The following is a 23,179-nucleotide window of genomic DNA, read 5'->3' on the forward strand; positions in this document are numbered from 1 at the left end:
CATGCCAGCAGAGAAAACCAAAGTCCCTCCGTCTGCTCCTATTTTGTTCATTTCTAGGGTCTTGACATCCTATTTCTTGACAAGAATCTAAAACCTGTATGTCCGAAATTATCTAAAAATAGGCATATTTAGATAGTTTAAGAATCTTCTCTCAACCTCTCAAATCTCTAAATTTTGACTGTCATGAGCTTTCTGAACCAAAGCTTCAGACATAATCAATTGTCATTAAATATTTTGTGCATATTGGGATTTTAAAAATACAACCAGTCGCATCTGATTTTCTTAGTTCTCACTGTAAAACTAAATCTCTTTTGATTTCCTGTTCTATGATGCCTGTTAACCTTCCTAAATTTTAATTTTCTCAAAAAAGTCACCTGGTTTGAGAATTGCAGGATAAAGATGAACTCAAACAAGGAATTCTACCAACAGACTGCCTAAGGTCTTGAACTGCAACTCATCTCTGGGTTTCCAGCATGCTGGCCTACCTTGCAGATTTTGGAATTACCAGACCATCATAATCACATCAGCTAATTCCTTAAAAAAATAAAAAAATTAAAAAATTACCTCTTTCCTTTCTCTCTCTCTCTCTCTCTCTCTACATACACAAGCGCACACACACACACACACACACACACACACACGGTTCTGTTCCTCTGGACATCCCAATACGTCACAGAACTGCACACTTAAAATGGTAAGATCATAAACTTTATGTTAAATGTATTTTACCACAAAAAATGATTTAAAAAATTCCCTAAGAACTTTTATAACACAATGACACAGTTAAAGATGCTACTAGAAAAAAGAAGTCAAATAACAAATGAAAAATCTAGAAAGATGTGTCAGTGGAAGCTTCTGTATTAGGTAGATGGTTCAAAATTCTTTTATTGATAATGAATTCATGTGAAACAATTTCAAATTACTTAGTTTCAACTTCACTTCCCATTTTAAAAAAACGTTCTCTCAGTGATTGTCAGAACATAAAAAGCCCATTTGCTTATAAAAATGCAGCTCTAATACATAATTGAGCCTTGCTTATTCTTATTTGATGCCACGGTTTTGCACACATGAATAACACTAAAAATATATTTATGCACTAAGTGAAAACAGTCATACAAGAGTACCTGTAGGATTCCCTTTATATAGAATTATAGAAAATGCGATCTACAATATCTACCTGGAGATGACAAGTTGGTCGGGTTGGAAGAGAGACGACAAAGGGGCCAATGAAAACGTGTGCAATGGACGTGATCATTATCATGACGTGGGTGATGGTCCCACTGTGCACATATATAGTGAATACATTTCACACATTTAATAAATGCAGCTTAACATATGTCAATACCTTTATAAAGCTGTTAGTAAATAGTCTCTATAAAATCTGGATCTTTCTCTAAATATTGTAACGTTAGGCAAAATTGTACCGACTACCAGCACCCTTCCCCATGGCTTAGGTAGGTCGGTTCTGATTCCTTCTCAAAAGAGAAGAAAATGCTGACAAACGCTTCACACGGGGAAACTATGCTAGCTAACTCAGTCACAGAGATGGAAAACGTACGATTCCACTTACAAGAAGTATCTGAAGCAATGATGTTCACACGTGGACTGTAAAGAAGAGGCTGCTAGGGGAGGTAGGAAGTGGGTAGGAGGAAGTATTATTTAACAGGTATGGCGTTTCAGTTTTGGAAGATGAAAAGAATTCTGGAGGTAAGCTGCACAAACCTTTAAATAGTTAACCACACTAAACCATACAATTAGAAGGGGAGATGGTAAACTTTGTAATATTTTTGCACAATCAAAAATGTTAAAAAAAAAAAAAACTCTGTATTAGAGTGGCTCTTAGAGGTTGACTAGAGCACTTTGCTGAAGTCTTTCCCCATCTGCAACACTCCCTCTGGCATGAAATTTTTGGTGCTGAATGAAGTGGAAGTTTTGGCTGAACACATGCCCAAAATGGCAGGACTTAGGTCCCTCCCCACTGTGAAACCTCTGCTGTGTCGTGGGGTTGCTGTTTCACCTAGACTTGCATTCACTGCACTCAGAAGGCCTTCCTCCACTGTAAACTCTTGACGTGGGGAGCTGTACCAAACAACACCACATTTTCTATCTTTGTAAGGCCCACTCCAACATCAACTCATACGGTGCTTCTCCAGCATAAGGAGCAGTACCTAACTTACCATAACCGCTGAACTCATGAGGTCTTTTATTTTGTTTTAAATTGAAGTATAGTTGACTTACAATGTTTCACCTGAAACCCTGTGTACAGCAAAGTGGTTCAGTTTTATATACACGGAGAATATATAAGAATATATATATTCTTTTAAAGATTATTTTCCATTATAGGTTATTATGAGATATATGGTAGATCGTTTCATAAGGTCTTTACCGCCGTGAATTCTCTGCTCAAAGAGGTTGGAGTTGTATCTAAAGAATTCGCCACATTAAGGGCACTCATACTGGCTTCAGTATGGACTTTCTGGTGATGAACGAGGTGGGACTTCCTAATGAAGGCCTTCTGACATTTGCTGCACTCATACGGTCTTTCTCCAGTATGGATTTTCTGATGCTCAACAAGAATATGCTTGTGGCTAAAGGCTTTCCCACACTCACTGCAGTCATAAGGCCTTTCTCCAGTGTGATTCCTCCAGTGTTTCATGAGGTTGGAGTTGTACCGAAAGAATTTCCCACACTCGCTGCACTCGTAAGGCCTTTCTCCGCTGTGGACTCTCTTATGTCTAATGAGTCTGCAGTGGTACCTAAAAGATTTCCCACATTCACTGCACTCGTAAGGCCTTTCTCCAGTGTGATTTTGCCAGTGTTTAATAAGCTTGGACCTGTACCTGAAGAATTCCCCACACAAGCTGCACTCATAAGGCCTTTCTGCAGTATGAATTCTTTGATGCCTAAGGAGGGTGGAGGTGTACCTGAAGAATTTCCCACATTCACTGCACTCATAAGGCCTTTCTCCGGTGTGAACTCTCTGGTGCTTAATAAGTGTGGAGTTATACCTAAAGAATTTCCCACATTCATTACACTTGTAAGGCCTTTCTGCAGTATGAACTCTCTGATGTCTAATGAATGTGGAGCTGTACCTGAAAAATTTCCCACATTCGCTGCACTCGTAAGGTCTCTCTCCAGTATGAACTCTCCCATGTCTTATCAGTCGATAGTTGTACCTAAAGAATTTTCCACATTCTCTGCACTCATAAGGGCTTTCTCCATCGTGAAGTCTCTGATGTTTTATGAAGTTGGCATTGTACTTGAAGAATTCCCCGCATTTGCTGCACTCATAAGGGCTTAATCCAGTATGAACTCTCTGATGACTAATGAGTGTGGAGTTGTACCTAAAGCGTTTCCCACAGTCACTGCACTGAAAAGGCCGTTCCCCAGTGTGGATTCTCTGGTGCTGGACAAGGTGAAACTTTCTAATGAAAGCCATCCCACATTTGCTGCACTCATAAGGCCTCACACCCATGTGGATTTTCTGGTGCTCAGCAAGTGTCTGTTTTCGACTGAAGGCCTTCCCACATTGAGCGCACTTGTAATTGCTTTGTCCACTGCTGATGACCTCCCTGCCCTCAGGGTTTCTGTGTGGCTTCCCCACACTGTGCAGGGCCAGCTGCTGGAGGGGGCCTGTGCTGCCATGGAACTCCTTCCTGTCTCCGCTGCATGCCCAGGTCCTCTCTGCCGTGTGCTCGCTGCTGTTGCTCAGGAGTGAAGCCCTCCTCTCATCTCTTCTGGAAAGTTTGTCTCTCATCTGCCCCTTTTGGTGCTGGGAAAGGTTCACTCCACAAACATACAGCCCTTGATCAGTGCTGTGCTCAGGCAGGTGCAAAAGGTCTTTGGAGACTGGGTCACACATCTCACAGGGCAGGGCCTTCCTGGTGGACAGACCCGGCTTTAGTGTCCTGACCTCTGACACTCTGACAGAAACACCTTGTTCAGAAAGTGCCTCCTCATCCTGGGCTCCAGGCCAAAAACCTGTAAGCAGAGAAGTTCTGGTGAAAGATGTGATGATCATGATGTTAGGGCAGCCCCATCAGAAGGACACACCCAGGACCAGAGCCAGTGAGGGAGGCCTGCTGTGCAGAGATGGCCTGGGTAGCTCCCACGATGAGAGTCCTGATGGACAGGTCAGGACAGCAGGGAGAGGCACTGCCTTAGTCCATTTGAGATGCAGTAACAAAACACCACAAGTGCTTATAAACAGCAGGAGCGTACTTCTCACAGTCCTGCGGGCTGGCACCCAGACATCAGTCCACACTCTTCCAGTCGCAGACTTCTCACTGGGCCCTCACACGGTGTAAGCAGCTAGGAAGCTCTGTGGGGTCCCTTTTATAAGGGCACCAACCTCATTCCTGAGGATTCTGCATCCATGACCTGATCACTCTTAAAGGCCCCATCTCCTAATACTGTCACCTTGAGTGGGCACAAGGTTTTCAACCTATGAATTTTAGGGGGATGCACATTCAGACCACAGCAGGGAGGAGAGGAGGCCTCCAAGTCAGTCCTCTGCAGATGGCTTTTGACACGGCCACAGCTGCCGGTGACCAGTGAGCACTGTGTAGACATACAAATACCTGACTACAAAAGAGATGCTGCAGTTCAAGGACGATGTAAGAATATGTACAGACCTCGTGACACCTTATGTACAGGACAAATACTGGAGAACCCTGCAAAGGGAGCGATGAAAGGGGACGTGTGACAAGAGTAGGCCACACGGGGTGGTGGGAGTGTGGCAGAAGAAACAAAAATGGGGGAGAAAAGGAAGAAATGAAGTGTGGACAACAGGTGAACACAGCACAAGTTCTCAGCTCTGACATCACAGCAATTTCCAACAACTTGATAACAAGGCTGGGTACTTCTGAGCATCTGCTGCCACTGATCTTGTAATGTCCACCCACTCAGGCACCTGAGGTCCTCCCCACTGCTCAAGGTGAGCACTGCTGTGGCACCGGAAAGAGGCCAGTCCTACGTGTAACCCAGCACATGTGCAGAGAGATCCAAGACAGGATGTCTGACATTCTAAAATTATAAGGGGTAGTGGGTATAGCTCAGTGGTAGAGCACATGGTTATTAGCATGTACAAGACCCCAGGTTCATTCTGCAGTATTTCCCTTAAAAAATTTATAAAATAAAATAAAATAAAGTAAAGTAAAGTAAAAAGAAAAGAAAACAAAATAAAATAAAATGAAAATACTTCACAAGGGAGACTGTAGAAACAACTCAGAGGTCCCCCAAATGAGTAACTAGGATGTAGCCTGAAATTCCTGGCACAAACAGCCCTCAGAAATGTCAGCAAGAGGAAGGGGGAAGGCCGAGGGCACCAACATTCCAAGCATCTACACTGAATGACTCAACCAGGAAGATGCCAGGTAAGGGGGTTCTCAGGCCCAATCTAGATTTCTGACCCTGAGCCCTGTCTGACAAGGTCTCAGAGCACTGGGGACATGGCTGCCTGGAGAGACCAATGACCTGTACACACAGCCTGGCCCGGGCCCTGGCACCAACAACACACATGCCAGGAAACCAGGACAGGAAGCAGGACCTGTGGTCTCATCACGGGAGGTCGGAAGCGCCCCTGGGAAAAGGGGAAGAACAGAGCCAGCCCAGGACGCGGGGTGAGTGTGGGGACCTTACCCAGGGAGGACAGAAGCGCCAAGTTCTCCGTCATCACAGCATGGTACAGGTGTCTCTGAGCTTCATCAAGGAGGCCCCACTCCTCCTGGGAGAAAAATATGGCCACGTCCTCAAAGACCACACGGCCCTGCCAAAATTGCAAGAGTTTGGCTCGTGAGCAGCTTCTTGCTTTAACTCTGTTTTTGTGGACTCTGTGTTTATCTGTTTGCCATCCGTTAATTACAGGGCTTTAGTACGGGCCACAATTTGTTTATATCTCCCTTGTAACCCAGAGCCCATACCCTGAACCAGCTCCTTAAGGAACTCTCACACAGCACGTCAGTATTTCCCGGCCCTAAATCAGCCAGGCCAGGTACCAGACAGCGAGGGACGGCCCCACACCCCAGGACAGGACAACTGTGCAAACGAGCCATCCCTAAACTTTTCGTCCAACCCTCCCTGCTTCTCCCTGGAAAGCCCAGTAAAGGCTCTGACCACTGGTTTCCCTTTGCTCGTGTTTATGCTCCCAATGAATCGAGTGCTTCCCCACGTGGCCCTGTGCCTCTCCTCTCAGGAAACCCAAGTAATAAAACTGCCCTTCAATGGCACGGGCCTCTCCGTGTCTCCACTCACTCACCTCCACAAGTTACAATCCTCTGGTACAATCACTCATGCACCTCCGTTTCTGGGACCTTCTATCCTCGCCCTACACACCTACCCGGCTCCTGCTCCGCCCAGACGTCCCACCGTCAGCTACACCAGGTCCCGGGCACCAGTGCCAGCTCTCCTCATCACCACTGGTCACCGTGTCCAGCATGTGGAATAGAACACGTGGGGGAGGGAGCGGAAAACCACTGTCCAGGCTGTGGACCTGCCTGCAGTGCCCGGCTCCTCTCTTAGCCGTTTCCCCAGGGTCCCCCATATGTGGACCCTCAGACAGCCAAACTCAGTCCTGGTCCTTAGGTGCCCAGTGCCCAGGCCCAGGACAACCATTCACACTCCTCCTCACCCACATGTCACTTCTAGGCCTGCACCCTCCTCACGACTCTGACCCCTCCACAGTGACAACTCCGCAGACATCCCAGACCATACCACAGGCGCTTTTTTCACTCCTCACAGGGCTCTGTGCACAGGGAACCCAGGCAGGGAATGGCAAATGCATCCAGCAATCAATCCAGCCCAGTCCTGCCCTGAACCCCCAAGTCCCTGAGACCAGGGTGGGCTCCAGGCCCTGCTTTGAGGGTCTCCCCACCTGGCCCTGTGTCTCCTTCATCCTCAGTCACCCTTCCTGTGTGAGACCTCACGTCCCCTCTGCCCTCCCCCTCGTCGGCATCACACCAGCTGTCCCATGAGCTGGCAGAACCTTCCTCTGTCCTCCCCTGAAGCCAAGGTACACCAACCTCCCCACCCAGCATCTCTCCTTGGGAGCCTCTGGGACCTTTGTGACATGGACAGAAACGGACTCTTCCTCTTGCATCTGAAAACTCCTTCTATCACCAACTTCTCATTTTAGTTGATGAATCCATCCTTCGTAACAAGGCCTGAAACCTGGGGTCGTCCCTGATTCTTCTATCAGCCCACCCCCTCCAGTCCCTCACAGACCACATCATAAAACAGCAGCTCTAGTTCAAACAGAAAACAACCCCTCTGTAATTCCACAGCCACCACCTAGGTGTAGCCACCACCAACATCCACCGAGATGACTGCAGAAGTGCCCCTCAGGGCCTCCTGCCTTCACTCACAACCCTCGTCTGTCTTCCACTCTGCAGCCTGAGGGAGTCTGTCAAAATCTGGGTCCCAGCACCTTCTGCCTCTGCTTCAGACTTTCCCTTCCACACACCCACCTCATTAGAGGCTCAGGACCTCAGGAAATCATTCAGGCCTGATGCCTGTGAACCCCTATCCCAGCTCCCCATTCCCACCACATATAACAGAGGCCTGCAGTTCCCTGAATGTCCTGGCTCAGTCTCACCCGTCCCTGTCTGAACACTCTGCATCCTGTAGTCAGGACTCCTGTCACATCCTATACCACCAGTTGTCAGAAATGGAACTGCTCCGTCACCTGAGATTAAATACAGGATCCTGGGCCTGATGAAGGTACATGGTCTTTGGATGGAGGACAGGAAGAAGGGATAGATGTCCTGGGACACTACCTGGTGGCACATATGTCAGGATAACAAAACCATCAGGGTGACAGCTGAGATGGGTGGGACCCCTCCACTCACCTGCACAGGGTCCATAAGCATTTCTGCAACTGCTGTGGGTCCCTGGGGAAGAAGGAAGCCATGAGAAATGGGAAACATGGTAGGATCCCTCCCCTGAGCTGGACCACAACACCTGCCATGCCTGGTTCTCAGCCCGACAGTCTAGGCGCAGTTCCTCAGAAATGAGAGCTTGGAGCGTATAGCCATGTCGGCATCGGTATTGTCCATCCTCTCGTGGCTCTTAGAAGAGTACTTGAGCTCCACTCCTCAGTGTCTGAAGCTGTTGGATGCCTACCGCCTGCATATATTGCTGACCCATGCGCTGCAATTCAGTTATTGTGGGGACCTTCCCCTTCAACTGTTTCCTCTCGGGCTTCACCTCTTGTGTGGGGAGCTTCATCCTAGCGGTTTGTCTGAGAAGACAAATCAACCCACTGCACAAAGCAGACTTCCAAGGCATCTCCCTGCAGCGAGCCTTTGCTGATTTTCTCTTTGCCAGCACCATCCTGCACCTTGCTGTCATGAACTTCGTTGGCTGAATCATTCCCGTTACTTAATTGAGTGGGAGACTAGAGCAATGTTCCCATTTTGATTTTCCCTGGACAAGAGCTCTTGAGATGGCAGTGTGATGGCCACAGGGATTTTCTTCAGATTTATACTTGCTACCAAGTCTGATTTGGAATGCAGTTCCCTAGCTTCTCCGTTGGAACAACTCTGTAACGAGCATTTATTAGCACAGCCTCTGCCTTCCACTAACTGCATTAAGTGTAACCTTTTCACTTTTCAAATTAAAAAACTCCATGCCACTCCAAAAAAAAGAAAGAAAGAAATGAGTACTGCCTCCTACCAGCTGGGTGACCCTGGAGAAGGACTGAGCCTCCCTGAGCCTCAGGGAAAGAAAATGCTTATGGGGATGAGAATGCTTCCACCCTCACAGGGCTTGTACTGGTACCTGATGTAAAGGGTCCACACCATGTATCCACTAGGACCGTCCACAGGATCAACAGTTCTGTACGTCTTTTCAGTGCAAATGAAGTGGTAGTTTTGAAATCTGGGGTCTTCATCTTTACTACTTTTTAAGATTTCAGAGGATGTCATAGAAGAAATTTGGCACTGTAAGCAAATACCTAGAGGCTGATCAATGCCAAGCCAATTATGAAGTGTTTGCAGAAATTTAACTGAGTGAGTAGGCTAATTTCTAATTGCCTACCTGCGTGTACAAGTTTAGAGGAATATTGGTTAATTCGTGTTTAAGTTAATGAAACTTTTATACATTCTTAAGTTAACGAGTCAGAGAGAGGGGCTGAACAGGCAGGTCAGCTGTTAGTCCACTCAGCAACCAGGCCTACCCGCTAAACAGTCCTCAGAAGGGAGCTTGCTGGGAGCCCTGGACTGAGGGTGGATCATCCCTCTCACCCTGAAGGGTGGAGGGGAGGCGGCAGTGTCCTGGTCTAGGACGCAGTGGCTGCACCAGCCTGGCTGCCCTTTCCCTGGTTCCCTCAGGAGTGGCCCTGACCGTGGACCCCACAGCAGTACACACTGCAGGCCCCACTGAAGGGAAGCTCCTTAGCCCACCCGGGCCTCCCTTTCTACAGACAGGCCAGAATCCCTCCTAGGTCAGCCCTGCTCTCTGCTGGAGGGAGCATCAGGGATGCCAACACCAGCCCCTCAGGTCCTGCCCTCCTACCCTCAGCCTTCCCCTCCCTCACCACAGGGCCATCTCTGGGAACAATCTAAAGGCTCCCTCCCCAATCTGCTCCCCACAGGCTCCCTGGTGGAGTCCACACCCTCCACTCCTTTGATATCTCCAACCTTGCCCCTTTCCTCTCCTTCCAGACTTGATGTTCACCTACACACATGCCATCTCCATTTGGTGACACGTCCATCTGCATCCATCTCAAGAACGTCACGTCCAAATACACTCATGATCTTCCCCTGGGAACCTGCTCTTTGCACTGACTTCCCCGTCTCCGTATTTTTTCAGATGTTCAGGCAAAGAAAACTTGGGATTGTGGGGGGCGGGGCGGGGTGGTGTACAGCTAAGTGGTGGAGTGCGTGCTTAGCATGCAGGAGGTTCTGGGCTCAATCTCCGGTACCTACATTCTAAAAAAAAAAAATTTTAAAGAAAAAATAAAACTTGAGATGGTGGTTCATCCCCGAGTTTTGCTTACATTACATTTTATGAAGCAAGAAATCGGTCTGCTGCATCTTGAGGTTCTTCCAGAATCTCTTCACCCTTCCCCCGTCCCGCCACCACTCCGGCCGGCCCCTACCACAGTCTCCTGGGGTCTATGGCGGGGGGTCTCCTCAGCGGTCTCCGTGCCTCCATTCGCATCCTGGGTTCCCCACGTTTAAGCTGCTAACTCCGCACACGGTTCTCCCGTCCCCACGCCCTTCACAGCCTCCCACGGATTCCCGCTGCTGGGGCGGCCGTTTCAGGGCAGACACCTCCTCCCCTCCTCGGGTCGCCGGCGCTGCCCACCCCGTAGCACCCGCGAGCCTCGCACAGGCGGCTCCAGGGGAGCTCCCTCCCACACCCCTTCCCACCCGCTGGAAGGGCGACCCCTCCAAGGCCGCCCTCTGCTCTGGACACGGGCGTGACCGGCAGGAACTGAGTGGGCGCCCCTCCGTCCTGACCTGGACTCCGGGGTGGGGGTCGGCCGGGTGGGGGCCCGGGGACGCAGCACCCACCTGAGCGGGGCTCATCGGCGCGGCCTCGGCCACCGGCCTGTGGGAAGAGAGGGGCCCGGAGAGGCGGCGAGCGGGGCGGGAACGAGGGCACGGCCGTCACTCCAGGCTCAGGGGACCTCACGGCCGCCTCTGGGCAGCGGCGATAACGCCTCTCCACCCGCTTTTCGGCTCCGTCACCTCAGCACCCCCCAAGCGACGCTGAGGCCGAGAACGGGTGAACGACGAGAGACACTCAGACAAGGAGCGCCGGAAGTCCCGCTCCCACGCCATGCGCACGTACGTGAGCGTCCCTCCCCTAAGCTTTCATTGGCTCATTCGCCGCCGCGCACCGTAGAGACTTCTGGGTAACGTAGTTTCCGCTGCCACCAAACTTCCCAAATGTCAGAGCTGAACTCGCTCCCTATTTGACTCGTAAAAACTTAATAGGTTCTGTCAGGGACGCCGGAAAATGGAGTTCCAAGATGGGGCCGGGGGCACGTCCCTTGTTCTTAAACAGGACTCACCCAGGTTTCTGGATAGCAGTCTAGTAATAGTCACAGAAAGTTTAGGGTCTTATTTCAGACTGTGGATCCCGGCAAGTTCCCTGGTGTCTACACCCAACGGAACACATCACATCAAAAAAAAAAAAAAAAAAAACACTCTAGTGGGTAGGGTATAGCCTGTACGAGGTCCTGGGTTCAATCCTCAGTACCTCCATTAATTAATTGATTTGATTGATTGATTAACCTAATTACCCCTCCCCCATGACATTCTATGTCCACTGATAGCTGTCAGCTATGGTGTCGCTTTTCGATTACAGGTAGAATGAAGCTCAACATATTTGACCAAAAAGAAGAAAGAAAACACTTCAGACAGATCCATGGTGGGGATGTTGGAGAAAGTGACAGAAGTCACAGAACCGGTTCAAAAGTTGAAGCATGTCTCTGGTTTCCAGATAAACAGTTTTTCTGGCTGTATGGTCAGTTGTTCTATTTGAACACAGTCAGCAAAATTTTTCTTCAAACAATGTATATTACTCCATATTTGAGATATTTTTCATTTCTTTTCAGAATCTGAAACGTATCTGAAAAAAAAATAGTGATTTATCATTTTCCCTGTTCTGCTGGGACAGCATGTCCTCTTTTCATAGTCAGAGCAAGTGTACAATGGGAGCATCTTGCCCCCAAGAGAAATGTGTGGGATTCTAGTCTCTCCTCTCCTTGTGAGACGGGCTGAGACTTGGGACCTGGGACCCTGTGCTGCAGTGCTTGCAGCTGGACAAAGTACTCCTGGAGCACCAGAATACAAAGAAACCATGAGATTAAAAGTAACTATGTGCATGCACGGCTGGGGAAATTTATGAATAAGATACAAAAAGACCAAAAATCCAATTACCTCTTATGAGGTCAGGGAGCAAAAGCAAGGTACTGAGCAGGATCACTACACAGATCACTACCAGGGAGGCGGGCAGACCCCCTAAGCCACCCCTCTGGCCCCACCCATGAAGCTGCCCCTGCCCTCATCCAATTTAAGGGACCATCCCCACCCGGCACTGAGGAAGTGCAAAAATCTGAAGGTAATTTGGGGTGATTTCAAAAAGGGAGGAATCCATCCAAATCTGTAAGGCAAATTCTGTGATAAGCCCTTGGCATGGCTTTCCAGGCCCTGAGAGACCTTTTAAAAGTTCAATCTGAGACTTCTTATGCAAAGTTCCAGCACAGCCAATTTAAAAGTATCTATATGGTCAATTACATTTATGTAAGTACTCAAGTCAAGTTTATTGAAATCAGATCTAATTTGCAACCAAATAAATAAGAAATTGACTATATTTGTTTAAAATGCAAGTAATTTTAGAGAGAAAAAGATTATGTTTCAGTGGATGTCAAATTCTGATTCTGTTAACTGAGGTCTCTATTTACTGCCTAAGACTCAGAGATAGTCACTTATTGTCATGCTACATAATTGTAAGTTTAATTGAATTATTAAGAAGACACTCTAAGTTTGTTTCTGAAGGCTATTGTTGCAATCTCTCTGTAGATGAAGATCAAATGCCTCATGACCTGTGCCCAGTCTCTATTAAAAATTAGGATTTATTGTGTTAACTGTGCAGTTGCTCCAACACTTAGGAAAAAAGAAAATTGTTTAGTAAAATTGTCATAAAATGTATCTATTCATGGCAAGAGACACTGCTTGCTGCTAAAGTATAACGCAGGATGTTTGTATGACAGTTTAGTATCATTGAAAAAATGTATAGCCTTTAAGATGTTTCCCCCATCAACATATCTCTGAGCTTGCTCAGAATATCTCATTAGTTTTCCTTCAATGTGGATAATTAGGAAAATATATAAATCAAAACTAGCCTATCACTAAGGGACATGATACATCCAGGACAGGCAGCAATTATCCTGGCATTGAGGGACAAATATTTTGACCTTTTAAAGGATTTACAAACAGGAAAAATGGTAAAAAAAAAAAATTTTTTTTCTTTCACATATTAAGGTATGGGGAAGTCACTCTGGCTTAAGTTTGATTTAACTAGAACAGCCATTTTGTGGCCTATTTAATATCCATTGTACATGTGCCTTAATTATAAAGGGAAAATACATTTAGAAATCAAAATAAATTAGCTGTGGTTCAGACATCCAGACTAGAGCTGGATGACCATCGTAAGGCTTCAGATAAGCTCCTGTATTACTAAGGACTTAAATTTTCTGCACTGTATCAGGCTTAAGAAAACCCAGAGACAGTGCGTGCCCCTAAGGGATACTTTTCCCTTGCCCCCACCCCCAACAACCCCCACACCACCACAGCAAGGGCCACCAAGAGTCAGTGCATAAACTGCCTCTGAGAAATCTGTATGTGGACACTGGGCTATGCACCCCAATCCAGGTTGTATTCAAGGTTTAATTACACTTGCCCTGCTTCCCAGCAAAAGAGAGCCATTCATCAAATCAGAAGTGGAATATAAACTATGGGCAGTTATCGCAGAGGCCACTCCCTTAACCAATTTCAGATGGGAATTTCAGGAGGAATTTCTAATTTTGATAATTCCTTTCTAGGACTCTGGAAAGGACACAAGACCACGAAAAACATAAAGGGATCCCCTCTGATAAAAATAAACTAAATTCAGGATCCTGAACACTAGTAACCCAATCATAGACAGAAGTGGCCTTGGATACACCATATATTGGGGGTCCTTTCTGGTCCAGCGGGGAAAAGTTTCAGAAAAAGAGATCTTTGGCTCTTTAACACTTAAGAATAAGGGGTGTAGAAGCCCTCAGAGGGGAATGAGACAAGCTGGGACCTGGCACCTGGGCTCTTCGCTGCAGGGCTTATACATGGACAAATGTCTTCCTGAGCAACAAAATACAAAGAAACTATAAGGGACCAAAAACAAACTGCATACATGCTCAGTTGGGTCAAATTATGAACAAGATATAAAAAGGCATGAACAAAAGCAGGGGACTGCCCATGATCTCTGCACATAGCACCACCAAGAGGGTGGACAGACCAAGTGAGCCACCCCTCAGGATCTGTCCCCACCATCACCCCATGTAAGGGATCAGCAAGGAGGTGAACAAGGGCAGCTGTTATTTGTTTCTGCTCCCTCCTGCTGCAGCAGGAGCCCCAATAAAACCTTGCTTGAATTTCTCATCTGACCTATCAATTTCACTTGATTAAAAAGTCCGAGAACCCTGGCAGGTAACAGATGCACTTTGAGCCGCAGTGTGGTAGCATGTGCTCATTTGGTTTTGCAGGTTAGGGGAACATCTGAAGTAGTATGTCTCCATACATCTCTGAGATCAGTGAGGTCTACATTCCACGGAAATCTCAGTGAGTTCCCTTCAAGAAGCGGGAATCCGAGCTCGTCAGCAGGACCCCAGAAAACCTTCCCAGCAACCCCTCCCCGTGCGGCCGGCCCATTCCAGGGGGTGGGGCCAGGAGCGCTGTGAACCACATTACCCGGAAGGCTCTGCGCCGCGCGGCGTCGGGCCTGGTCCAGTGAGGACTCAGAAGAGAGGCACTTCCGCGCGAAGGGAGGGCGTCTGGGCGGGCCTTCCGGCGTCCACCTCCTGCGACATTTTGTAAAAGCGGAGCTGTCCGCTGGTCGGGAGCTTCGGGAGGAGGCCGGGCCGCCTGAGGTAAGGGAGCCGCGGAGGCGCCCCGCCCGCTGCTCTGAGGCGGGTCTGAGGCTCGGGCGTGGCCGTCAGCCGTCCTGACTCTGTCGCGGGGCCAGACAAGGGACCGCCGTGGCCGGGGCCCACCTTAGCCCGCGGACGCCGGTGGCGGGGGCTGAGCTGATGGGTCCGATTCAGGTAAGTGCTGCGCCCTGCGCTCCGTCACCCAGCACGTCCCATTCTGCAGTTTTTTTGTTCTTATCAGTGTTTGCTTATGAATGTCCTTTATTTATATTTATCCTTTCAAGGCTTGGTTTTTCGAATTTCGAAATATGACGTGCTTTTAAAAAGTGCACAGAACGTCCATATTGCAGTTGAATAACCAGCTCTGAAATTAGTATCTTTCGCCGCTGAAGTCAAGAAACGTGATATAAATAGGATCCCAGAAGCCATCTGTGCGGTCTTCCCAAAAGAGTTATCTCCATCCCCGAAGTTAGGGTATTGTCTGGTGTTACAAGTTAGCATTTTCTTGCCTTTTTATATATATAGTTTTGTGAACCATGCGGAAAATATTCAACGACTGTAGTTTAGTTTTGCTCGCTTGTTTTAAAACTTTATGAATGGAATCATATAAGTATCATGATGTGTTTTTCTTGGCACAGTATTATGTGATCTTATCCATGTATTCCATGGCTATCCATTCATTCTCCTTTTTGTGCGGTATTCTGTAGTATGAGCATATGAGTAAAACGTCTTAATAAATTCTCCTGTTGAAGAATTTTCTTTGTTTATAGGTTTGTTTTTGGTTTTTTTGGTCTATGTTTTCTGTATTTATAAACATTGCTACTGTAGTCGTATCTGCCATGTGTTCTAGCATATATTCAGCATACATTTGTCTAGCATGTTAAAATTAATATTGTACTTAAATGAGCATTTCCATTTTTTGATCTTGTTTTGCTCCATGTTACTGATTTTAACTCAGCTCTTTGAAATTATTATACTTACTCGTAATCTATTCCATAGTTATATTTTGATAGACATTTACACATTACATAAATTGACTGTTTTATAGTGTACAGAGGGTTTTTGTTTTTTAAGAGATTGTACTTTTCCAGTAATGTTTATATTACTGTTAAATAACCTCTGGTGATATTGCAAGAGGAAATGGTTAGGATATTTTGTTAAAATACTTGTTTTAAGGGGGCAGAAATGATAAAAAAATTATAATGCTTCAAAACCATAACAGGATATTTAGAACCCAAGAAGATGTTTTTATGCTTATATAATTAGAATGGGATAGAGGTGCTATAGCTTGTTTCTCTTAAGTTTAAGCAGTCAGAAATCCCGAGTTATCCCGAACTGCTGGAGGCACTTTTACTGTGATTCTAGCAATAATCCCTTTATCAGAGGTTCATTTAGAATGTGAAGTCTACCACACTCGGAGAGAACAGCATGTAAGAAATTACAGATAACCTGTCTAAACATTTATGGAAAATTTTTAGCATCAAAAAATATAGATAAACATAAAAAGTACATAATCCTGAATTGTTTGTATAATGTTATAATAATTTCAAAACAATTTAATCTGTAGATTATGTAAGCTGCAATTTAATATAAAAGTAATTTTTACTATAACCAGAGTAAAATTTGAAAAGGAAGTATAAGAATTCTTGGCCAGCTGTTAGGACGAACTATGAGCTATGGGAAAAGAAGAATTTATTATTGGTGAGGGAGAAACATTACGGGGGGAATCAAGGAAGTGTCAGAGATAAGATAACTATATATATATATACACACACACAAAATAAATAATAAGGTCCTACTATATAGTACAGGGAACTATGTTCAGTATTCTGTAATAAACCATAGTGAAACAAAAAGGAAGTGTCCGAAACAGACATGTACAATAAAATGAGACTTAATTTTGATATTTGTGGCTCAAGATGATAATAGTACTGTATGACCTGCCACAACCATTTTCTCCCCAACACCATCCCTTATTCTTCTGGCTCACTAGGCTCCAGCCACACTAACCTCATGACTGCTACTCAAACACATCCAGCATGACCCCGACAGAGAGGCTTGGCACCTGTTCCTCCCACTGCGGGAAAGCCTTTCCTCGAGACACCCACTTGACTTGACAGCACAACTCCATAACATTTTCTGCCCTCTTCTGTGTGCTTTACTTTCCTTTGCGCCTTTATCTTCACGTGAAATATTAGGTGGTTCACGCGTGTATCTTTTTTTGTCTGTGTCATGGTTGGGAATTACAGTGACATGACCCTGCTTTTCCTGCAGGTTCCACATTCAGCAGGACCACTTACGGCCCCTGCGCTGGTGAGTGTCATGTGTCCTGGAACTCTTTTTGCTCCCACTCTTCCTGGCCTAGGTGTCTGGACACCCTAGAGAAACCCTAAGCCCGGTTCCTAAGTCCAGGCCAGATGTTATATGGAGAGAGTCCCCACGTTTGGCAACCTGCAGGCTGAGATGTGAAAGGTGTCCTAGGTACGGGGGTTAGTATGCACCAGTGCTTGGAGATGAGGTGGAGATGGGCTTGTTCTAGGCCTTGGAGGCGTCAGCTAGTGTCTGGTGAGAATAGAGAGCAAGGGAGCAAGTGTCAGGCCTAGAATGGTAGCCTGAGAAGTGCGGTTCCTGTTCTGAGAGTGATGGCAGCCCTGGAGTTTTTGAACAGAGGAGAAAAGTGACCTGACTTTGGTCCTAACAGGCTACCCCTGGCTGCCGAGGGAACAGACTGGGGGAGAGGAAGACAAGGAGACCGTGGAGGAGGCTGTTGCATCTATCCAGAGGAGCACTGGTTGTGGCAGGACCAGAGTGGTGTATTATATTATTATATAATAATATATGATATGATATTAGTGCATTATATTGGTGGATGTAGAGGTAAGAGAAATAGTTGTTGGCTCCTGAATTTGTTTTTAAAGTAGGGCTAACCCGAGTTTCTAATGTGGAGGGGTCACGGATGACTCCAAAGTTTTTGCCCTTTGCGTCTGGATGGCTGGGAGGGCCATCAACTTGGATGAGGAAGTCAGTGGCAGGAGTACTTTTCAATGAGAATATTAGGAATTGGGTTTGGCCATGCTGAGTTTCAGATGGTCCAGAGACTCCCAAGTGTAGGAGACAAGTGGACGGGTGAACATGCAGGGCTAGAGTGCTGGGGAGGGCTTCAGGTTGCTATTAGGGGACAAGGGAGGAGGGGGGCTGTGGATGTCACAAAGACAGACAAGAGTAATGGTAAGCAGCAGGAGGGGAGGGGAAAGGCCAGCACCTGGTCAAGGGTTTCATGGGGGCGTGGCCGTGAAGCTGACGCAGAGGGAAAGCGGTAAAGGAGGTGGGGTGAGAGCAGAGTCAGGCGGTGCTTATTCACCCTGCCCGGCACCCACCGGGTTCTTGTCAGAACGTCAGGTTAGTTTACCCAAGGTGCGTCAGGTGGGCGTGGACTTTGAATGGGTGTTACGTGGACAGAGATTGTAACTGGTGAAGAGACAGGATGTGCAGTATCCAAGTGGAACCTGACTAGGGGTGTTTAGATCTGCATGCTGTGACTGAGGTTGAAGTCGGGAACAAGGCCTCTTCAGAACAGGACTGGGGCGGGGGGGGCACAGTGGGATCCTGTTGCACTTGCCAAGCACTTTTTGAATGCTCTGTGTGGGTGGGTATGTGAGGAGGCCAGAGAAATGCCAATTTTGTGGGCCTGGTGGTGGTGATGGGGTCAGGAGTATGAGGAGGTCTGGTGAGTAATATGCACACGGAGGAGATGTGTGAATGAACTGCCCTGGGGCCCTGGCACCAGGAGCTTAAGAGAAAAGGATGGACCCAGGTGTGTTTGTGTCTGGGAGATGTGGTCGTGGGGACTCTCAGGTGCTTATCTTGCAGGAAAGGGGGGCCTGCACAGCAGGCCCAGAGCTTAGATGGCCTCTCTCTGTCCCCCTGCCTGTGGTTGCTGAGAGTTGGACCTAGTGATTAAGGAGGTATGGAGAGGCTGGGTACCACTACCCTTGAAGCTGGGGAGCTGGGGAGGAGGATGAGGGCAGAGTGAATATGAGTTGGAATTGGGGGTACTTACGAGGTCCTGGAGAGAGACGGGCTGCTCATGGACACATCTGTCCCCATCATCACAGGGCACTGTGACCTTTGAGGAGGTGGCTGTGTACTTTTCCCAGGATGAATGGAGGCTCCTTGATGAGGCTCAGAGACTCCTGTACCGGGATGTGATGCTGGAGAACTTTGTACTGGTTGCATCACTGGGTAAGACCTTCACACCTCTCCCAGCATCCTGGGCTGGTCTCCACCTTCTTCCCAAGCTAGACAATGGGCACATCTCTGTTACTGCTTCCCTGCCTCATGTGCTGTGGGCACCAAGGCTGGGTGTGTATACTGCCTCCTTTTATAAGTAGCCCCCATAACAGCTGCTCAAAGGTTTTCTGGGTCAAAAGACTTGGAATTAGTCCAGTGGGTTCCATCAGACTCAGCCACTCCCTGCTAAGTTGACTCTGTAGCCCCTAGGCCACCTCTGCTCCAAGGTTCTGTCCCCTTCCAGCTGATGTTTCCTGGGGCGTGGCTGTACAAGGAACTTGTTGGGACCCAACATGGTCACTACTTGTGGGGTCCACGTGGCTGTTTCTGTGAGACTTACTCAAACATTCCTTATGTGATATACGGTTTCATGATTTGTTCCCCCCCAGGCCAGTACTGACTGCGCACCTGTCCTGTCTTTCCCTTAGGACTTGCATCTTCTAGGTCCCATGTTGTTGTCCAGCTGGAGCTGGGAGGAGAACCCTGGGTACATGGCAGAGTGGACATGACTCCAGGCACAGCAAGAGGGGCGCAGAGTGGGCCTGGCCCTGGTGGTTGGCATCAGGGGGAGGATGTGAGATCGTGGCCTGTGCCCCTCCTTTCTGTCTTTCTTCCACATTCTGGACACTCTGCTCCTTCTGTCATTTCTACTCTGACTTCCAACCCAGGCTTATCCCTCACCTCCCTGACTCCCACTGCTCATTGGTCCTCTCCGTCACTCTCTGGTATTGGCCTACACTTAATGTGTCATAAGGTCTGCACGTGTCCTTAAAATAGTCCTTGAATACCAGCTCCTCAGTGACAGTTGGAGTTTCCTGGGCCTGGACACACCCTTCCACACAGCACACTTGTGTCACCGGCTGCCAAGGCCCTGGTGCAAACCGTTCCTGGAGGAGTGAGTTGTGGACCCCTGGCTCCTCCCTGCACTCCACCCCATCCTTGTGTCTTTTGTCTGGTGAGTCTCCCCTTGTTCCATGGCATCTAGAGGCCCAGTGCTGTACAGCAGCCCTCTCCTAAGTGCCCCCAGCTCCCCTGTCCTGAACAGTCCCACAGATTTGTTCCTTGGTATGCCAGACACACATATGTGATGGGGCTGCCTCCTCCCCAAACCTACATGAAGTTCACTAGCATCGTTCTGTTTTCAGGTTGTTGGCACCGAGCAGAGGACAAGGAGACAACTTGTGTGCAAGAAGTTTCTGGAAAAGGGCCACAAGTAAATACTTCAAAGGCAGACCTGTCCACCCAGAAGGCCTACCCCTGGGAGTTACGTAGCCTGGACTTAGAAGGTGGTTTCTATCTAGCTGAGGACCTGGGAACAATCTCTGGCCAGAAACCACGTGGGGCAGGTGTGAAATTTCCCCAGCACAGTGGAGAGAAAGTCTTTAAAAGAGACGTGCGTAAGGCCTTTATGAAGAGCCGCATAGTCCATGCGTCCAAGAAGTCTTCCACATGTCAGGAGGCTGGGACGGATTCCACTGGTAGCTCTGGCCGCCTCCAGCACCAGGTCACACCACAGAAGGACACCGAGTGTGTGGAGGCCTCTCACAGTGGACAGAGGCACTACAAGTGCGGTGAATGTGGGAAAGCCTTCTGCCGCAAATACAGACTTGCTCAGCACCAGAGAGTCCACACTGGAGAAAGGCCTTATAAGTGCAGCGAATGTGGGAAAACCTTCAGCTATAAACACATTCTTGTTCAGCACCGGAGGGTCCACACTGGAGAAAGGCCGTATGAGTGCAGCGAGTGTGGGAAGGCCTTCAGCAACAAACCCACACTTGTTCGGCACCAGCGCATTCACACCGGAGAGAGGCCTTACGAGTGCAGCGAGTGTGGGAAACTCTTCAGCCAGAGCTCTAGCCTTAGTGAACATCAGAGAATTCACACTGGGTCACGGCCCTATAAATGCAGTGAATGTGGAAAATTCTTTACTTCCAACTCCAACCTAATTAAACACCAGAGAGTCCACACGGGAACAAGGCCTTATGAGTGCAGTGAGTGTGGGAAATTCTTTAACCAAAGTCCCAGCCTCATTAAACATCAGAGAATCCACACTGGGGAAAGGCCATATGAATGTACCGAATGTGGGAAACTTTTTAGCCAGAGCTCTACTCTAATTAAGCACCAGAGGGTTCACACTGGAGCAAGGCCTTATAAGTGCACAGACTGTGGGAAACTTTTTAGCCAAAGCTTTGGCCTCACTCAGCATCAGAAAGTTCACACTGGAGAAAGACCATATGAGTGCACAGAATGCGGTGAATGCTTTAGCCAGAGCACCCAACTTACTCAGCACCGAAAAGTTCACAGGGGAGAAAGGCCTCTGGATTGCAGCAAATGTGGAAAAGTCTTCAGTCAGCAGTCTGCTCTGATTGCGCACCAGAAACTTCACAGCCCAGACAGGCCTTCCGAGTGCCGTGAGTGTGGGAAAGCGTTCAGCAGACGGTCTAACCTCATTCGCCACCAGAAAGTTCACGCTGGAGAAAAGCCGTCGAATGAGACGGGGACGGCAGGGGATCAGCTACGTCCTTGTTGACCGCGTCACACTGAACAGGCTTTGTCCGGGAGCCATCGACCTGAAGTCGAACACCATACACCTGAACATCCATTGTGTGGAGACTGCCTGGGAGTACCAGGCTCGTAGGCAGCTTGGAAGGAGCACACTGTACTTTCTAACCTGCCCAGCGCCCTTGCCAGACTTCCGTCGCTGAGTTCTGTGGTAGAAGTCATCTTACCTCTACCAAGTGGCAGATCGCCCCACTGGGCATCCGTCATCTGTGAGCTGTGTGACCTTCGTGCGTGCCATCACCTGGAGGGAAGCGTGAGCAGTCTGAGCGCTCTGGTGTTCTGTCTTCCGCCTGACTGCCCAGGACACGGCCCTAACTGAGACGCCTTGAACAGGACCCGGTCTGGGTCCGCCAGTGGCTTCCAGAGGTCCCCTTCTTCAGTGGCACTGTCCCTCGTAGCGCCCAGGATGGATCTTTCTTGCTCCACGTGACCCAGTTTCGGAACTTTGTATACCTTGGTGGGAACAGTATAACGGCAGAGAATGGTTTTCACTTCAGCTTGGTCTAATTTGCTTTCTTGTCCAAGGCCTCCTGGTGCAGACTACAGGGCTTTGTGTGACTAACCTTGTGACATAATGTAAAGGGCTTTAGGATTCCCATAGTGGCTCTAGCTTGTTTATCTCAAGGCCATTGATGCACATGAATGAGAGTGGAAATCATCTAGTCCAGGGATGTGACTTTTATGACTCAGGTAGAGTTCTTGGACAGCTCAAGTGAACACGTCTTTCTCGGCTCGCCAGCGTTCTTTGCTACTGCGGCAGAGTCCCTCCCATGAGGTAGGAGAGGTGATGGAGTTAACTTGTGGTTGCCAGAGTTCCTTCCACTTTTCCAAAAAGGAGGTTCAGACTTTATGTAAAGCCAATTTCTGCTAAAACTTCATTGAGCTAGACTGCTGGTATTCAAAGCACCGAACGTGCTGAAAATGTACAGCGTGGTTGGTGTTACTATGTAAGCCCACAGAACTGCGGTCATGACGACCGTCCATCGCTTCCAGAGCTACCTTCTGACATCTCTCCCCAGACGGCCAGGCGACTACCATTGATTTACTGCCTTTCACATTCATGTTTGCCTTGTTCTCTCGCGGTGCAGAATCATTTTGAGAATCATCCAGTGGCAGATGTGAATAGTGCGTTTTTTTAAATTCCTGAAAGATACACTGTTTGTATATACTGTCATTTGACTGGGTTTATCCATTCATCTGTTAACGGATAAATGGGGTTTTGTGGTTTGTTTCCAGTATGGCTATCACAGATATGCTTACTGTGAACCATGTACATAAAATTCTTTATTTGAATATATAGTTTCATATTCTGAAGTGAATGGCTGTACCCTTTTGCCTCCCCACCTGGAGTACAAGAGCATTCCAGTTCCCCTTTGCTCCTCACCAGCATGGTTTTTTAAAGTGTGTAGTGGTATCTCACTGTGGTCTGATTGCATTTTCCTAATGATTGATGATCTTGGACATTTTTAATGTGTTGCCAGCTGTGTATCTTTGATAGAGTGTTTTATTGAAGTATAGCTGATTTATAATGTATTAATGAAATGTCTGTTCATCTTATTTATTTACCACTTGGTAATGAATGTTGGCTGGTATTTCCCTTCTAATAACTGAGAAGACAATAAATGTGTTGGAACGTCACTGCCTTCAGGGACTTTGCTGGGTGGAATAAAATGTTTGTGCTGTCATCCATAA

At 47.8% G+C, this 23,179-nt stretch overlaps 3 protein-coding genes and 1 pseudogene across 10 annotated transcripts in view; 2 read left to right on the forward strand and 2 right to left on the reverse strand.

Moving 5' to 3' along the window:
* The window catches only part of LOC105105029 (zinc finger protein 548), a 34,796-nt gene extending 29,106 nt beyond the window's left edge, over positions 1-5,690 (reverse strand). For both annotated transcript variants that reach the window (XR_010382489.1, XM_064489908.1), the window contains exon 1: positions 5,641-5,690. The gene's annotated coding sequence lies outside the window, so the exon portion shown is untranslated. The remainder of the gene's footprint in view (positions 1-5,640) is intronic.
* LOC105105031 (zinc finger protein 548) lies at positions 696-10,765 on the reverse strand. Of its 6 annotated transcripts, none has more exons than XM_031457344.2 (4): positions 10,515-10,765; positions 7,845-7,886; positions 5,641-5,767; positions 696-3,981 (listed from the first exon to the last, which is right to left on the reverse strand). In XM_031457344.2, the coding sequence occupies exons 1-4, from the start codon at positions 10,527-10,529 to the stop codon at positions 2,372-2,374; spliced, it is 1,794 nt and encodes a 597-aa protein (XP_031313204.2). In that variant the 5' UTR covers positions 10,530-10,765; the 3' UTR covers positions 696-2,371. The 6 variants fall into 6 exon arrangements, with proteins under 6 accessions (XP_031313204.2, XP_064345964.1, XP_064345967.1 ...); XM_064489894.1 differs by lacking the exon at positions 10,515-10,765 and adding an exon at positions 9,677-9,777; XM_064489897.1 differs by lacking the exon at positions 10,515-10,765 and adding an exon at positions 8,776-8,877.
* LOC105105030 (dolichyl-diphosphooligosaccharide--protein glycosyltransferase subunit DAD1-like) lies at positions 8,029-8,369 on the forward strand (annotated as a pseudogene).
* Positions 10,766-14,568: 3,803 nt separating the features above from the next.
* Positions 14,569-23,179, forward strand: LOC105105045 (zinc finger protein 501). Of its 2 annotated transcripts, XM_064489909.1 has the most exons (4): positions 14,569-14,809; positions 16,910-16,948; positions 18,751-18,877; positions 20,071-23,179. In XM_064489909.1, the coding sequence occupies exons 1-4, from the start codon at positions 14,795-14,797 to the stop codon at positions 21,453-21,455; spliced, it is 1,566 nt and encodes a 521-aa protein (XP_064345979.1). In that variant the 5' UTR covers positions 14,569-14,794; the 3' UTR covers positions 21,456-23,179. The 2 variants fall into 2 exon arrangements, with proteins under 2 accessions (XP_064345979.1, XP_031315131.2); XM_031459271.2 differs by lacking the exon at positions 14,569-14,809 and having other exon boundaries at positions 16,125-16,948.

Source organism: Camelus dromedarius, chromosome 9 (genome assembly GCF_036321535.1).
Source record: "Camelus dromedarius isolate mCamDro1 chromosome 9, mCamDro1.pat, whole genome shotgun sequence".
NCBI lineage: Eukaryota > Metazoa > Chordata > Mammalia > Artiodactyla > Camelidae > Camelus > Camelus dromedarius.

What these genes read in the sequence shown, in the direction of transcription:
- LOC105105045 (XM_031459271.2), top strand. Translation starts at nt 16,868, where the DNA reads ATGGTTGGGAATTACAGTGACATGACCCTGCTTTTCCTGCAGGTTCCA. An exon ending in CACTTACGGCCCCTGCGCTG is followed by an intron (nt 16,949 to 18,750) that starts GTGAGTGTCATG and finishes CCATCATCACAG; the next exon opens with GGCACTGTGACCTTTGAGGA. An exon ending in TGTACTGGTTGCATCACTGG is followed by an intron (nt 18,878 to 20,070) that starts GTAAGACCTTCA and finishes TTCTGTTTTCAG; the next exon opens with GTTGTTGGCACCGAGCAGAG.
- LOC105105031 (XM_064489894.1), bottom strand. Translation starts at nt 9,715, where the DNA reads ATGCAGATGGACGTGTCACCAAATGGAGATGGCATGTGT. An exon ending in CAAATGGAGATGGCATGTGT is followed by an intron (nt 7,887 to 9,676) that starts GTAGGTGAACAT and finishes CTTCTTCCCCAG; the next exon opens with GGACCCACAGCAGTTGCAGA. An exon ending in TGCTTATGGACCCTGTGCAG is followed by an intron (nt 5,768 to 7,844) that starts GTGAGTGGAGGG and finishes CAATTTTGGCAG; the next exon opens with GGCCGTGTGGTCTTTGAGGA.